The 18,059-nt window shown below is 38.8% G+C and overlaps 1 protein-coding gene, 1 long non-coding RNA gene and 1 pseudogene across 2 annotated transcripts; 2 read left to right on the top strand and 1 right to left on the bottom strand.

Annotated features, from left to right (window-relative positions):
• Positions 1-759: 759 nt before the first annotated feature.
• Positions 760-2,472, top strand: LOC110060262 (BTB/POZ domain-containing protein 6-like; annotated as a pseudogene).
• A 2,795-nt stretch (positions 2,473-5,267) lies between these two features.
• On the top strand, positions 5,268-7,931 carry LOC149108886 (BTB/POZ domain-containing protein 6-like). Its single transcript, XM_089294233.1, has one exon. The coding sequence runs from the start codon at positions 5,373-5,375 to the stop codon at positions 6,690-6,692; it is 1,320 nt and encodes a 439-aa protein (XP_089150359.1). The 5' UTR covers positions 5,268-5,372; the 3' UTR covers positions 6,693-7,931.
• A 7,930-nt stretch (positions 7,932-15,861) lies between these two features.
• Positions 15,862-18,044, bottom strand: LOC149108885 (uncharacterized). The gene is made up of 2 exons (XR_016208544.1): positions 17,463-18,044; positions 15,862-16,611 (listed from the first exon to the last, which is right to left on the bottom strand). It is a non-coding gene; the product is annotated as an uncharacterized LOC149108885 (long non-coding RNA).
• Positions 18,045-18,059: the final 15 nt, after the last annotated feature.

Below are 18,059 nucleotides of genomic sequence, written 5' to 3'. Positions count from 1 at the left end.
AATTTGTCTGCCCACGAGGTTTTCAAAACTAACTACCGCTTAAACTTCAGGAAATTTTGAAAATATTCCAGCGAGTAACTAACACACGCGCCTCAGTAAAGTGCTCCGATAAATTCACGTAAATCTCTCACCTGGCTTCAAGATTAAAGTTTTGGTCCTTTGTAGCGATCCTTGAAACCTAGGTAGCATGAAAACTGCCAGCTTTTCCTTCCAGCCGTAGGTTTGTATATAAAGTACATTTATACGTTCTTCATCTGTGTCGAGCTTGGCGGTCACATACTTCGATGTTCTTTTGTATTACTGACCATTGTTTTCCTCGAAGCCGGTTTAATCATGTAGAGTCCTCTTGAAAGGTTTGTGTCCACAACAGTTGCTTAGTTCCCAATCTTCCCGTGAGTATAACAATGATGTGATATTCACGGGAAGAGTGGGAACTAAAAACACCAGTTGTAAACCCAAAATGGCCGTGGCGTTTATCAATCCTTCCTTGGCTCCTCGGGTCACCGTTTTTTTTCTTTTTTTCACTTATCCATCGAACGACTGGACGAAACTATATCTGAAATTCGGACTCAAATGGTTTGGTTTTCTTTTTGCTGAGATTTATTTCAATTTTCGATTTCCCTCGAATAAAATAACCGACTTGGGACATTCCGTACAGTAGGTTAATTCTTCACTAGTTATTTAAAAAAAAAATCGTATTTTTAGAAAATTAGAGTATTAAAAGGCATTTCCGTGTTATCTTTAGCTTCTTTCTCAAAGCATGCCGGTGCGCTTCCTTTCGTATGAAAATGAGATTTCATTCACATGCAAATTAAATTCATTTTCATATGAATGGTTGTGCACCAGGCCTCGCTTTGATACAGAGGCTTAATTAAGGCAACTCGGAAATGGGCTACTGTCAGTTACATTAAGTCTGTTTTAAGTTTGTGCTAAGGTCCATTCGTTTTTTACTACAGACAAGTTAAAATTAATTGTGTAAGTCGGACAGTTCGAAGCTTACTACTCATTTTTTCTTGTTTCGTTTTCGAGTTCGAGCCGGAAACAAAACTGAGCTGCATCGAAACATTTTTTATTCGAACTGAACACTGGAAAAAAAACAAAAAAACAAAAAAACAAAGAGTAATAATGGCAGTTGTCGAAGAGAACTGGCAGACGAAGTGTTCAGTTATCCCTGAGAGAACTACGTTTATTTTCAACACGGAGTTACTGAGCGATGTGAAATTTCTTGTTCCAACGTCGACTGGCGAAAGAAATAGCAAGAAGGTGATCCCAGCTCACAAGTTTGTGCTTGCAATCAGCAGTCCTGTGTTCTATGCCATGTTCTATGGTCAAATGGCAGAGACCAAAACCTCTATTGAAATGCCCGACTGTAACTACCAGAGTCTTTTGGAGATGTTTCGCTATTTGTATAGCGACAAAGTGAATTTGAGCGGAAGTAATGTGATGCAAGTGCTGTACTTAGCAACCAAATATATGGTCCCTGCACTCGCTGAGAAATGTACCGAATATCTTCGGCGCAATTTGAAAGCATCAGATGTATTTTGCATTCTGCCGCACGCTCAGAAATTTGAGAATAAAGATTTGGAAGATCGATGCTGGGAAGTGATTGAGAAGCAGACAGAAGAAGCTGTGACGTCAGATGAGTTTGTTACAGTTGAGCAATCACTAGTGGAGACAATTGTGAAGAGAGAAGAGTTGAACGTGAAGGAAGTGGAACTGCTTAAAGCTGTTGATCGCTGGGCCACAGAACAGAGTAAAAGGCAAGGGATAACTCCTGACGGTGAGTCGAAAAGACGAATAATTGGAGAGGAGATTGTGAAAGCGATAAGATATCCATTGATGTTAGAGAAGGAGTTTGCGTCAGTTGTAATTGAGTCTGAAATTCTTACTTTGGAAGCGGCTGGTGACATGATGAAACACTTCAAGGAACTCCCAACATCTTCTTTACCATTCATTCAGGCCCCAAGGATTCCAAGGATAGATACTTCTCTCATCCATGGATGTCAAAGATTTCGAGCTTTTAAGCCGCCGGATCAATTTCGTTGGAGATCGGCGTACGATGGGTCACCTGACTGTATTAATTTTACTGTCAATAAACCAATCATGTTACATGGAGTTCAGCATTTTGGTTCTATAGGTGGAAGCTACGCGGTTTCTACAGAAGTTAAAGATACCACAGATGGTTGTTCTGTCGTGAAACAATCGGGCTTGTAGGCTGCAGAAAAAGACAAGGATTTTTCTTATTATTGCTTTTCTGTACAGTTTGAACGACCAGTTTCTTTGGTGGAAAACAAGAAGTACAAGTTAGAATCGCTTATTAATGGTCCCCCGTCATGTAAAGGATTAGAAGGCCAAAGCTGTGTTAAGTCCCATGGAGTACTTTTTACCTTCCGTTCTTCGACGTATGCCAACAATAGAACCAGTAAAAACGTCGGCCAGTTTCCTGTGCTGTTTTGGTCATCAAGACGTTGAAACTTAACTACTTAGTACGTTATTTTCGCTTTAAAGGTCTTTCTTTATAACCCCGAGGCTATGCTAAGTTTAAGTCAAACTTCGGTAAACTATTGAAGTCACGAGTTCACTGCATGTATGCCTCACTGTAAAGTTACCGAATACTGCTATCAAAGAGGACTGGAACCCTGGAATATAAAAACGTAAAGGCGTTATAAATTACACTATGCTGTAAGATTATTTTCTGCGGCTTAGTAACTTCTGAGATGCCGTTGCTTGGACCTTTTAGTGAGTTTCCAGCATACAATTATTTGAAGAAAAATTGTCCTACAGACCCCCGTGACGGGGATGCTCGTCCCTCCCCCCGGGATGCGACCGCCAACGAAGCTGAAAGAAATGATAGGTAGTGTAGTTGTACGTTGCTTGATAGAAGCCCATGATGCTTAGTTACATGGATAGAAAATTGCTGGAAATTATTTCCTCTACTCAAAATACTTTGCTAGAGACAGTTTCGCCTTTGAGGGCGAAAAAGCTTCCTTGGGGGAAAATGTGCGCATATCTGTAGTAGTAGACTTTGAGGTGGGAGGTTATCTACTCGATCTTCAGTGAAATAACTTACGTGTAACTTGTTTCATATTGGCTATCAAGATATAGTATTTCTGTGGTAAAAAGGTCAATATACCCAAGCAAGTAACATATTAAAAATCATTGGCCTGAGATCTCGATGCTTGGACCTTTTGGTCAGGAGCACAACATGAAATAAAACGCAATGAAAACGCAATGTGTAAGGTAACAGTAACTTCGTCTCGTTTGCGCTCGATTTCGAAATTGTGAGTTGTAAGACAATTTCAATATATCGAACTTTTAATGGCAAATAATAGGGGAAATGGCGTCATTCCGTTGGTCTACAATAGCGCAGGCCGTGGTAAAATGAGATCGATTGTCTTCTCCAAAAGTGATCCTGTAGAGGAAAATATTCTCTGTCCTGTGCTGAAAAATTAGAGGTGCAAACCAGTTTAAAATTACCTGCAGGTATTGCGAGAAAGAGAGTGAGGGGTAAATCATTATTTACAGCCTGTAAAATGGACCCACTGACTTATGCCCATGATTGCAGTCTACAAAATCTTGATGGAAGTGTCCTGACCGATTGCTATGACAAGGCCTCGCTGTAGTCCAGATTCAATAGTTCCTGTCTCGAAGATACGTGTTCTACGGTCAAATGGTTTTTCTCAACACTGTACTAGTGAAGATCACTTTTCCTTGAATCTAAGCATTGGCTCTCCTGGAATTAAAAATCAAGATTCTGATTTGCAAAAACAACAGCAGTGAGGATATTGCGCGTTGTTCACATCGTTCTTACCTAAGGTATCCGAATCGAATTTAGTCGAAGAACGAATCATTCAATTCTGTCCACTGAGGAAAGGTGCAACGATGTTAACCCTCTTTGAAGCACCAACCAACCTGTGAGACAAGGCCAGACCACAACACCGGGAGCTCTGTGCCCTGCCTTTGCAATACGTGTGCTAACCATGAAAAGATGCAGGAGACAGACACTGGTTTATACTCCTGATCCGAGAAGACTTGAACATCTAACCATTTGCAGATGAAATTACAAAGGTAGCACATTCTCCTCTGTTATGTGAGGACAATGAGTGTTGGTCCGGTCTGCGGCTCGAACCCTCGACCTCCAGCCCAGCAGTGTGGCGCTCTACCAACTGAGCTAACCAGGCGTGGGATACCACGTTCTATTGGACACCACGTTTGATAAGACAGCAAGAGCTAAACGTCCTGCAGCGAGTAGCCCGCAAGCAGACTGCCGTGTTTTGGGCCGGGAACGAGAGCGAGACACATGTCACTCGAGCCGGCCCGCGAATTGCGCCGGCGAGTCTAGGTTCTAAGCCCCCCACTCCCCTACCCCTCCCACGTCGTTCATAAACTCGCTCGCGCACCAAGCGAAAAGCCAGAGCAGCTAGCAGCGCTTGAGTGAGAAACTCAAACACTATAGCCTGCTTGCAGGCTATGCAGCGACCGATGTTAAAATCTGTATAAAAGTCACTATCGCAGCAAAAGTCATCAATTCAGTTCCTTTTTTTTTCAGTTCTACTTGCTTAAACAGGACAAAGTAAGTCTAAAAACACGAAAAGGAACTCGAGACCCCGTAGTATATTTAAATCTAGTTACCAGAGCTCCATTATTTTGTGTGTTTTTACCGACTTTTAGTTACATAGGTCGCACACGTTTTCCCACAAAGGGAAATCGGCCAGTCTACTGAACTCTACCGTAGCATTTTCATTCAGCTATATAAGGCAACGAAATGTTACAAAAAAAAAAATGATCGGAAAGTAAAAACTAAATACATGTGTAGAACTTGAATCAATCTGAAAACTATCAGGATAAATCAAATAATTTCTACGTCGCGAGAAATAATATTTAAATGTGTAATTAAAGGTGGTCGAAAAAAAAAGGAGGAACTTCATACAGTTATTCCCGGGTTTTATGGCGATAACAAACAATTGAAAAGTGTAAGTTATTTAAAAAAAAAAAAACAGCTGCCGTTGTGCCTTGACTTGCATTCACTCTAAAAAACGAGTTTCAGGTCAAAGAACAATGACGTTACGGACATATGGACGAACTAACCAAACTAACCGAATTAGCCAAAGCTGGAGGTTGGAGGTGAATGGGTATGCCAAATTTTTAAAGGTCTTGGTCTTCAGCTTCGGCCCTGACTCAGTCCGATACGTCAACGTCACGCAGTTGTGTGACATTGCTAGAGCACGCAGCCGGAAGCAACTTGTTATTAACTCAGCAATATCACATATAGACATTTCTCTTGTTTCGCTGTCGAGTTCACGAAGCAAAAACAACTGTACCTCGAAACATTGTTGTATCGAATAATACTGCGAACAAGCCAGAGAGCAACAATGGCAGTTGTTCAAGAGAACTGGCAAACGAAGTGTTCAGCTATCGCAGAGAGAACTACGTTTATTTTCAACACGGAGTTACTGAGCGATGTGAAATTTCTTGTTCCAACGTCGACTGGCGAAAGAAATAGCAAGAAGGTGATCCCAGCTCACAAGTTTGTGCTTGCAATCAGCAGTCCTGTGTTCTATGCCATGTTCTATGGTCAAATGGCAGAGACTAAAAACTCTATTGAACTGCCTGACTGTGAGTACGAGAGTCTTTTGGAGATGTTTCGCTATTTGTATAGCGACAAAGTGAATCTGAGCGGAAGTAATGTGATGCAAGTGCTGTACCTAGCGAACAAATACATGCTGCCTTCACTCGCTGAGAAATGTGCCGAATATCTTCGACGCAATTTGAAAGCATCAAATGTGTTTTTTATTCTGCCGCACGCTCAGAAATTTGAGGATAAAGATTTGAAAGATCGATGCTGGAAAGTGATTGAGAAACAGACAGAAGAAGCTGTTAAGTCAGATGAATTTGTTACAGTTGAGCGATCGCTAGTCGAGACAGTTGTGAAGAGAGAAGGGTTGAACGTGAAGGAAGTGGAACTATTTAAAGCTGTTGATCGCTGGGCCACAGAACAAAGTAAAAGACAACGGATAACTCCTGACGGCGAATCGAAGAGACGAATTCTTGGAGAGAAGATTGTGAAAGAGATCAGATTTCCATTGATGTCACAGCATGAGTTTGCCTCAGTTGTAATCGACTCTCGTATTCTTACTTTGGAAGAGGTTGGTGACTTGGTGAAACACTACAATGGTGTCTTAACATCTTCTTTGCCATTTGTACAAGCCCCAAGGAAGGATTATTCAACTTTGCATCTGTGTCAAAGATTTCAAGCCTTTAGTGCTGGTTGGTCATACGGTAGATCGCCTCACTGTCTTAATTTTTCCGTCAACAAGCCAATCATGCTACGTGGAGTTCAGCATTTTGGATCTGTGGGTGGTAACTACACGGTTTCCACAGAAGTTAAAGATACTACAGATGGCTCTTCTCTGGTAAAACAATCAGGATCGTACGCTTCAGAAAAAGACAAGACTTGTTCTTATTATGGTTTTTCTGTACTGTTCGATCGACCTGTTTTCTTGGTAGAAAACAAGGAGTACAAGTTAGAGTCGTTTGTCAAGGGTCCCATGTCATGGTATGGAACAAAAGGACAAACATCTGCTGAGTGTCAGGGAGTGGTATTCACCTTTCGTACTTCACCGGGTGTCACTATTGGAACCCACGAAAGAGCAGGTCAGTTTCCTGTGCTGTTTTGGTCAGCAAAACGTTGAGGTATTATTAAGTACATAATTTCGATTGTTGGGTCTTTGTTTATGATTCTAGAACGAAGCAAACGCAATTTTAAGTGAAATTTCTGTAGATTACCAAGGGCACATAATTGTTATTACATATATGCTTCACTGAAAGAAAACTGAATAGTGCTATCAAAGACGACTGGGACTGGAACTAGAATACAGAAGGGTAAAGGGTGCACAGATATGACAACATGCAGGTATTATGGGAAGCTGTAGTTTTTCGTAAGTTGACTGAAGCACATTGTGTTTTACCACGGTTCAAGCACGTATACAAGAAAGGGTAAATTTAACAAATTGACGTCAGTTTTTCATGCGTCTGTCCTGTTATTGATGATGAATTTCGTCATAACATTGTCAAAGTAGCTGTGGATGATCCGCAGACTACTTTGACAATGTTATGACGAAATTCATTGTCAATAACAGGGCAGACGTATGAAAAACTGACGTCAATTTGTTTTTTACGATAACAGATTGTCAAATTGTCCGCTCTCGCTCGTTGACGCATCGCATAAATTATAAATTCATGTTTCTGTCCGCATACTGACGATGAAAATTAGCCAATAAGTGCGCGAGAATTTCCGCAGTTATCGTAAAAATATGTACAGTGGAACCCCGTTAATACGACCACCTTCGGGCCATGGAAAATTGGTCGTATTAACGGGATGGTGGTATCAAAGGGGTTCTTTAAATTGGAAAATGACTGACTGAGCTTTTTTTCGGGCCAGAATAAAGTGGCCGTAATAACGAGTTGGTCGTATTAACGGGGTGGTCGTAAGGCGGGATTTCACTGCATTCACGGTTTATCTTTCTTTTCGCCGAAACACCGTGAACTTTGATCAAGTAGAGGTAAATTCGGCTGGTTCCAGCGCCTTTCGATATTGTCGCGTATGTTTATTCGCAGCCTTTTTCGAAACAGCTATATATATTATGTAACTAGCATAGCAAAATCAATAACTGTAATTTTGAATGAGGTTAAGTGTACTAAGGAGTGAATAAAGATGTTAAAAATGCTCTAGTGCTGAAATAGGGTAAATTGTTGTTGTATTTTGCGGTTAGGTGCACCAAACAGTGAATAATTAACGGGAAGTTTAAATGCTTTTCCTGTTGAGTTTTACATAAGCTACAAGAAACAAGCTAGCATCAGTCTCTATTTACCGTATAGTGTTGTAATATTGCTGTATGGAATAAATCAATTTTTCAGTTGTTGATAAATAATGGAAGTTAAGTTTTTTTTTTTTTTTGTTATTATTTTTTTTGGAACCTTTGGAACTGGTCTTGCAATTGTGAAGTAACTTAGAAAAAGACCATATTTTCAGCAGGATTGAACCCACCTTTGGTGATCCCGCACTAAAAAATATGATTTCGTGGTTTGCAATTTGTTTTAGGCTGAAAAATTCAAATTTTTCAGAATGTTTTGGGACTATATATATTAATTGTAAACTAACTTCTGCTTGGATTTAAAGATGAAGGACTGGTGAAATCATTTTTCAACCTCCTTTTCGTTCCTCCTTGAAGAGAGAGGAACCTGAGACCTTCTTTGAAGGAGAACCCTAACAACGAGGTTATATCATTTATATGACGTCACAAACTGTATATCTTGCACTACTTGTGTCAAATGATAGTAATCGAGAGACAGGCGTTGAAATTAGCATCGGATCGCTTTCTATTTCAAAAATATGATTCAAAAGTACGATCAATTAAACGTTATCATTTATTTACGTTACTACACTGAGGGCTGCACTCATTTGATCGAAATATTGGCCAGTATCAATTAACAAATTGACGTCAGTTCTTTGAACGTTTGTTGTCTTATTGATGATAAATTGCGTCATAACATTGTCAAAGTGCCTGCGAGTGGTTCCGCAATAAACTTTATTTGATAATGTTATGACGCAATTTATCATCAATAAGAGGTCAGACGCGTAAGAAACTGACGTCAATTTGTTTTTTACAATAACAAGATCCAAAAATGGTCAAATGTCGGGAATAAATGAGGGGAAAAGACGCCATAAAATTACCGTAAACAAAGATAAGTGAATTTTATTCAAAATGACGCGAACATTGTCAATAGCTTTAGTTCTCGCTTTTTGATTGGCTACGTAAAAAAGTCAATAAAATCTCATTGGTTAAAAAGTTGACAGTTTGACAGCTGAAAGTTGAACTTAAAGCTTGCATAAATTAAAATTTTATCCGTTTGTACTCTTATTGACGATAAAAATGAGCCAGTCAGCGCGCGGGAAATTAGACAGTTATTGTAAACATGGAAATTGCGAAGGAGTTGAAAATTAGACGATGGTTGTTGTTGAAGTAAACAATCACACTCAACTTTAACAACGAGCTATTGAGCGTTTTGAAAATTTTTGATAATAAAGTTCTACTTCTCTCTCTCGATTAAGTGACTGGTGTATATAACTAGGTCACCGGAGTCTCAATCAATAAAATCTACCCCTTTCTTAAGTGGGTAGTGGCCGGTCGTGCGGGCTTGCTGGTGAAATGTGTTGCTGCGATGGTGGATGGCGAAAGTTAAAAACGAGGTGACGACTTCATGGCTTGAAAAGGAAACGGCTGTAGTGTGGGCAAGAGGCACGTCCCAGTCGAGAGACAAGACTCGGATCAAGACTTTTCCGTAGGATGCTTCTCCCTCATTGCAACAGAGAGCGCCTCTTGGAGACGAGGCTGCCTAGCATACTGCCAGGATTCGTTCATCCACTGGTATTAGCTGATTAATCTTAGTGGTATGCCGGAGAGTTTGTCATATTTGAACCTATTGAATTGTAGCGGAGCTTCAATAGGTAAGCAAAATTGGTAACCCATGAAGCCGAGAAAATTTGGTTATGACGTCAGCGTACGAGCGAGCGAGCGAACGCCGTCCGTACAGACTGTGGGGGAGGGGGAAGGGCGTCTCGCGGTAGCCCTCACGGGAAAGCTAGGGAATGCCATCTGTTCTGGGCGGGATTTTTCTGAAAAGTCAGGGGAAAAAAAAAAACTTATTTCTATTTGTTATGTTAACAAACGATCGGAGGGGTTGATCTAACGTTTTCAAGATAGGGTTTAACTGAAGCAGAACGTGAAAGAGAACGGCAGAGAGCAAGGATTGACAGCCAAAGAAGTGGCGAAGAAGATCGCGAAAGAGCGGGCCAGGGCTAGAAAGGAGGCGAGGTAGTACTGATCAGTGCTGTGAATTAGATCGAGTTAGGGCTAAAGAAAGGATATGAAATAATACCGAACAATGCCGTGAGGCAGAGCGAACGACGGCTATAGAAAAGAGCTGGAATACCCGAAAAACTTACTCAGAAGACTACACAACTTCGCGCGTCGAGATGTGCAGCCGTGCAAGAAGTCACATGATTTCATCAGGTGATCAACAAGAGAAATCAAACGTGTTTCTTGTGTTTAGAGGAAAAAACACAGCGGGAAAAGAGTAGTTGATTCGTTGATCTATCGAAAAGATTAGTTCAGTTCAGTCTTCGCAACTTTTGCTGGAAGTTTCTGCCTATAGGATTCAAACTGAAGTGAACTGCCAAATTGTGGTAAGCGACTGTTTTACATAGAAACTTTCGCGTTTTCCATAAAAATTATGTAGTTGCTTCGGCGAGATAAGCTTAGAAGTTAAGCTTATATTTTCAATAGGAGTTTTAAAGTCTCCCTGATTATCTGATTTGGAACCATAATGGGAGAAATTTGATAAATTTCAAACAATAAGACTAGAGTCGTTGTTGAATATAAAGTTGCATACTGTAAACAAACAAGCTTAGTTTTCTGTTGTTTTTCGCCGTATACCGATAACCTCACGTCTAAAAGTAATAGAACTGTATTTGTAAATACTGCCAGCCGAGTTTTGAAGTTTTCTTTGTTTTAGTAAGGACAGCCGCTTTGTAGACTGCTATAATTTCTTCTTCTGTTTACCTTGGAAAGAACGAAAACCATCGATTTGCTACCCTTGACAGCTTTTGACGCTCGTATGTTGTCATGCATACTGCGTTTACAAATTATGGAGACTTCCTCGTTTTGTTTGGTTAATTTATTGGGTTTAGTGAAATGTTTGGCTGAAGGTTATTGGTTATTGGTAAAAGCCTGGTTAAGCCACGGCCGAAAAAAGGACTGCAAAGCCGTCGGCGAAAATAATATTCAAATTACGCTTTGGCGCGAATAATTATTAAACTTGAACACCGCAAGTCTTTGAGATTTTGGACGTTTTCTGGCTTCTAAATGCATTTGTTGGCTTTAACTGGAATGATAATAAATCTTAAACGAATTTTCTGTAACATTTTCGGTATCCTTCGTTTGATTCAGGTGTAGTGATACCCATATTGTGTTTATGTAGTTTTCCTCGGTTTTGTTGTTGTTGTTGAAATGTCGAGTGGATGATTAGTATTACACTAGGCTTGCTGGTGCAACAAGTATGGAATATAATTTTCCGAAATAGTAAATCCATACACTCTTCTGAAACGAGGTAAATTGCTAACAGCACCTCCATATTCCCCTTTTGCACATGAACATGAACTATTTTTTCTACATCAATCAGTGACCCTGCATGCAGAGAAAGCTCTACACGGAGACGATTCCATTGGTGCCACTGCATTTGGGGATACACGGTCCCTATTTTTCAATTTTTTGGGGGCTTTTCGTGTTCAACTTTGGTGCATGTAGGATATATTTTTTATCCATTTAGCTGTAATTTTACTGATGTCTTAATTAAACATATCTTGGATTTGGTTGACCAAATGCACATATGCATCAAAACCTCCGAGTGTGTTCAATTGTCTACATGTAGTGAAGGCAAAATATGTGTAGATGGTATAACTTACTTATGGTTTACTGATTAATTTTTGACATAATTTAATTACAAAATTATATATTTGATGGGGTCACCCAGTAGTTAACAGTCCCTGTAGTCCACAATCTTCGTGGAGAAAAAAAAACACATCAATTATTGAAGTTGAATTATAAATTTATTAATGGTAGCCCACATGTAAGTATTCATCCACAAAGTGTTATTTTTACCATTAATGCCAGGGGAAGTTTTTCATTGTGAATGTTGCAATGTTGCAGTGGATCTCATTATATTCCTGTATGCTGTTCTTAATACTTTACAGCTGTCATACCTTTAACCATATCTTTTTACAGTCACTTTTGGGAAGTGTCTTGAGGCTATGTAGAATTCCAGTATTTTTTAAAAGGTAGACAGTATTAATAGCATATTTTATGAAAAAAAAATGAACTATTGATGGATGTACAGCATGAAGGCAAATAGCAATGCACGATTATGTTACAAAATACATGTACAAATTCATGCCACCACTGAGTCAATTGTAAACATTGTAATATTTAGATTTAGCCAAGCCTAAAAGTGGAGCTCCTGGGCCAGGTTGCTCAAAGCCCGAGTAAGCTAACCCAGGATTTTGATGTGAGTTTTGTAACTTTGAGGGTTTTTTTTCCGTTTATAATGTCTGGCCTTCTGTTTTGAGTTTCAATAATCTCAAACTACATAAAACATACGCAGTGAAAAACATTAGTATACCATCTGAACAACACGGCCCTGATCAAGAAGTTAACCTAGCTTGAGCCCACGATCCAATAGAAAACCAGTACTTTGTCAGCGGTCAACTTTTTAAAAAACAGGTGACCTTGATGAGCTCTTAACCTGAGCCTGTGATATGGTCACATAATACTGGTCAGCAGATACCCTGTTTTGACAGCTGTCAATTGACCATGACATGGATGTCCAATATCATACATGTATGATTAAACTATGGCCGCCATGTTCTGCGGCGTCGGCTTTGTTGGGCGCACCTGCCATGATCCACACTGCTAGACATGTTGACCATGAAAAAATAGTTCTATGGTTTTCTATTTGTATGCGTGCATGTGGTCCTGTTTCTATAGTTATGGGACTCCGCTTGGTGGTGGCCCCCTGGAGCTCTGCTGTAAAGGTGGCTCTGTCATATACTGTTTCACATAAAATGGAAAGAAGCAATAAGTTCATGGTTTAAGGTTACTGTATACCTTGAGAGGTGTTTCGCATCCAAGAGAAGTAATGCTCCCCTTTCACACTGTACTGTAGCTACCTAAACCCCTATATCAAATTAAAGCTTATAGAGCTGGTTATCAAATGAGACCAAGAATTTTGAAATAAAATGAATTATCCAGTTATCCAGGCCCCCTAAGGGGAGTGTCCAAATCACCTTTAGAAAGCTACAGGTCAATGCAATATTTTTGCTAATTTAATATGTTACTCGGATGCTAGACCCAAAGTGCTTAAACATTACAATATGTCTGCATTTTGCCATATTCAATTTCAGTGAACATAAAAGCTACAGAACAATTTTGAACTAGGATTAAAAAAATATATGAAGTGATTGTACAAAAATCACTCTTGGGAAAAAAAAAATTCAAAATAAAATATCCCCTGATATGTTTTTGTTGTTTACATGTCAAATTAGCTACATCGGTTAGATGCAGGCACATGGTAACCCTAAAGACACAGCATTTACGACAGAGTGATTCTAAACTATATCCTTATTCTAGATCTAGACTACACAATTATATCATGGTCACTGAAGACTGCATAACCTTCATGATCTAAAGGCAAGGACAAGATCAGATCTACTGACTTTTTCAAAAAGAGGAAGCTTGGGATTGCATAACCCCAGATATGCATGTTTGCCAAGATGACTTGACATCCCAATTTGTTTATATTTTGTTTTTGTTTTTTTTAACCAGCACATTCAATGTAGACTGAGGACAACAAAAGAAAAGCCACTAACTGGAATGCAAACAGTTTTAAGACCTAAATGGAAGATCAAGACGTCTATAATTATTTGGACCAGGACAATAAACATAAACTGAGAAGAACGTTGAAGCCACTAGATGGAATGCAAACAATTCATAGACACTGCAAAAGTGTTACTCTTTTCTTTTCAGTCCAGACTGAAGTGTCATCATGTTCAAGATCATATATTTCATGAAAAGGTTGCAAGGATCATATTTGAAATAATTTTCCTAATAGGCCTATTGCAATAGTGGATGACATCACCCCAGCAAAGACAGGAAGATCTTCCACTGTCATTTGTTGATTGCAATTATACAAAGTAAGTAAGAGAGATACCAAGTAAGAGAGACATGCTAATTAAACTTTGACAATCCTACCTGCAAGACAACTCAGAAGACTTGCATGAACTCTTCAGATCACATGAAATACATCAAATGAATGGTTCTTGATCCTTCTCAAACAGTACTCAACAATCAATGACACAAGATGCAACATGGTACTGACAAACATGATGCCTGTGCTAACCTTTCATGAAAGCATATACATTGCTGATGAAAACTTTAAATAAGCATAAAAGCAAATGACTTTTAATTAATTAAATTAGGAAAAAAGTAGAAAGAGTTCTAGAGCTGGTATTCTTGGTTTGCACTGTCACACAAAAATTAATTTGAATTGACCATTCAGTGGATAAATTCAAGACATTGTGATATTATAGGAGATAAATAAAGAAGACACCTTTCCAAGTTTTAGCTCTACAGGCTGTGCATCTTGCAGCATCAGATATTTGTTGAAATATTTTGTGCAAATTTACAGAGCCCAGTATGAAACTGCCATGTTGGTGTACCTCCATTGTACACCAACATTGCAGCAGGCAAATGTTGTAAACATCTGGAAGTTACTTTGGATATCTAGGTGGCTGATTAACTGAACTGAACAAGCAAACATCTAAATATTAAGCACTTTTCCTAATACTTTAACTTCTAAAAAGGCTAAAAGCCACGAGATAAGTAAATATTTTTTGACAAATGCTTTCGTAGCTTCATGTTACGCACCACCATAACTCTGAAATTCAAAATGTGCTTGTTTCCAGACAAAGTAAGTTATTAAGGTGAAAAGTTGTTAAAAGATATAAATTTACACCCCTCTTATGCCTGATGAGGATAAAAACTTTAACTGGTGACTCTTTAGTTTTGGACTTTAGAAAATGATCATGTCACATGCAAATGAAGATTATCCTTGAGGTCAGATTGGGTAAGATTTGAGTCCTAGATTGAATGGTTTTTTTAGCATGAACATCTCAATATTGATTTTATTTCAAACAAGTTAGAACCTAGAAGTTCACTAAATAGCTTAATTATTTAAGTACCTGTATTACCTGTAAGGCTTATAAGTTAAGGGAAAACAGCAAGTTCAACTCCTTCTACATGTACATGAGGGAGTTGTTTGACTCAAGAAAATAGCTTTTAGCTTCTGAACTTATTAGCTTGCAAAGAAAGTCATGTCTGATAGCACAAAGCCTAGCAGTTCCTTGGGAAATTCTTTGAAGAAATTCAAACTACAGAAGTACTGCGAGAGATTAAATTTTGGGGGGCTAGCAAGAATGACTTTTAGACAAGTACATCATAGTTACAGCTTACTGAGAGGATAGGCCAAAAAATTGGTTTTCATTTCTCCACACCCTGCTTATACTTAGTTATACTTTGCAAGATGGTGCAAACCGTTCCAGCAGAAGTGAAGAGCACTAATTGTATCTTCAAGTTAGATACAAAAATCTCCAACTTTACACAAGGGTACACTTATCTATTAACTTTTGATATTTTTGGGGGAGATATGGTAGAGATTTAGGAACTGAGTAAACAAAGGATATAATGATTAATTATAATGCTGTCTTTCTGCTTAAGGAGGCAATAAGAATGTCACCAAGCACAGGAGACAGTTTTGTTACATGATCAAAATTTCCATTACATTGAAAATGCATGCTCTTTTGTCAATGATCAAATCTACAGGTGGATATACGCAACTTCTCCCACTTCATATGAATGTCCTAAATATAATGGGTGACACCTCAGAATGTCTGAAAAATTAACTACCCTGAAAATTGATGCTTGAAGTACAAACAGCCCTATGCATTTTAAGCTTGCTTGCCAATAGGAGAGGAGTGATGTGAGTAAACAATTGAAAATCTTTTATGTTGTACTTTCTGGTTGTGACTCCTGCAAGTCAAAACTACATAAGACAGAAATACCACTAACAGCTTACTTGTTAGGGGTTCAAGCAAAGTTTCCCAATAATGTATTCTTAAAATGCAGGAAACACTATTTTTTAAAGAAATACTTATTACAGTCAAACTCACAAAACCGTGAACACCTAAAATATGCCTGGAATGTTTATTGTGTAATAACCAATCACAAGTGAGATCTCAAACCACATAAACCACAGAACAAGGATGTATTGCATAGGTCATGGAACTATAAATTCATGTATAGTTTTGGTTTTCGCTTTGTCCCAGGATAAACACTCTGTCTTTATATATTACTGAAAGTCCACATAATTGCTATCCTTTTGTATCAAGAACCACATCCAGTATTTTAATAGTTTGTGGGATTTTGAAAAACAAGAATCCCCCGATGCTTACAGTTACTCAAGTAGAGCGATGGTTAATTTGACACAGCTATAAATAGGGATGAATAAAAATTTAAAATTTTGGTGGTTTCGTTAACTTTGGTATCATCTTTGGTTAAACTAGCAACTCAGTTTGCTCTCCAATAACTGCAAAGGTACCATGCACTTCAATTGTACAATTTTGTAACAGTGGTTGGCCTTTTTAGGGACAACACTTTATAGTACATTGGCCAAAATACAAATAGTCCAAAAACGAAGAACAGTCTAGAAAGTAAATTTAACAAAGCCTGCAATGATTACAGAATGATTAAGCCTTATTATTGTTTTAGTCAAGCAACACATACTTAGTATAAGCTTTTGCTGACAAGGATAGTACAAATCTGGAACGATATTCCCACAACTCTGGTTACCGTTGTACTATCTAGTGAAACCACAACCTGCATGCCTCTTGTATGATTTGTTTGTCAAATAGAACCAATAAATTGTATCCATTTTAACATTCTGCAAACAGAATATAAATGGACATAAATAAATAAACAAATTAATTATTCAAAATTATTCCATTAAATTACTGTAACTAACATAATAGCCACCTAATTTGTTATAAACTACAACTAGATTCTAACCTGGGACCTACAGAAATTTGATTACCTATGATATTTTGAACTTCACCACCCAACATTTAAGTACATTGTATATGGGAGTAGACTCTTTTTCCTTTATGTTCTAAAGATACTAATTTATGCACTGCATCATTTACTCTGTACTGATGATACTGCTTACAAAATTCCAACAGTTTAGCTCTTCTATATATTTAAATGATTCTGTGGTTATTTTATGAAAGGGCCGAATATTCCTTGATGGCCTATGTAATTTAGTAATGTACAAAGATGTTCCGATTTCACTTCCACTTTGCTGGCAATCAAATTGAAAATCGTCAGTGTAAAACGCAGACTGTGGACTGCAAACCGGGGTAAAATGCAGACTGCAGACTACAGACTTCATAAGTACATATCGTTTTATAATAATAGTATCAGCCGCTGGTCTTAAACATGATTATTCAGGCTAATTGCAGTGAAAGACTGTGCTCCGGTCAGCTGAGTCGCGCTCCGGTTAGACTGAATATCACTCCAGTTGGCCTGGATATCACTTAGGTTAGCCTCCAGTTAGCCTGTTTTCGCTTAGGACTCAATGGTCAGTCTACATTTTAGTCTGTAGTTTGCAGTCCGCAGTCTGCGTTTTACACTGACCGAATCAAAAATCTAGTGTAAAATAAGCCTACTTACACTGTAACATTGTAATCAACCCTAAAGCCTACCACTATCAACAATGAAAAATATCAGATGGCTTACCTCTTAATCTTTCCAAGAAAGTACCTATTCTTGTGTCATTTCATGGCGTTCAACTTCGAATTTTTCTGTTGCGGATCTTGTTAGACCTTTCGTGAACACGTTGCTTATGATCTGACATGTTTATAACTGAGCGTTAATTTTTCTGATACCTAATAAAGAGGAAAAATCACTTGAAACCTAAAAACTCTGATCAAAATGGTTAAATCCGACGTGTTTTGCAGGGTTATATACTTGCCACGAGCGGCGAATTAATGTATTGTTCCCAGTGTTCCTCGGCCCCTCTCGAAAGGGGAAAATCCGCTGAGTGCAGGCGCAGGGCTATGTGAACGGCGACCCAACATGGGACGATTTGTGCAACGAACGTTCGAAGAGATCTAGATGGAAAAAAGTCGTGGGGGAGGGGGAAGGGGTGGCCTCTTAAGTTCCCCTGAAATCTGCCCATGAATTAAGGCTCAATTTTCGTTTTCATTATCACATCACCTAGACTGCGAGCAGTCTCTCTCTTCCCCGAAAATCCATGGGGAAGAACGCAAAACAAGTAAGCGCGCGAGCGTGACTCATGACTGTGAGCGTGACGTGCGAGTAACGATGCCGCGA

The sequence above is a fragment of the Orbicella faveolata genome, unplaced genomic scaffold, assembly GCF_042242905.1.
Source record: "Orbicella faveolata isolate gen_17 unplaced genomic scaffold, um_ofav_v1 contig_25, whole genome shotgun sequence".
In the NCBI taxonomy this organism is placed as follows: Eukaryota; Metazoa; Cnidaria; class Anthozoa; order Scleractinia; family Merulinidae; genus Orbicella; species Orbicella faveolata.
This window is presented reverse-complemented; position numbering and strand designations above follow the sequence as displayed.

Bases quoted from the DNA above. Each gene is read 5' to 3' on its own strand.
- LOC149108886 (XM_089294233.1), top strand. From the start codon at position 5,373: ATGGCAGTTGTTCAAGAGAACTGGCAAACGAAGTGTTCAGCTATCGCA.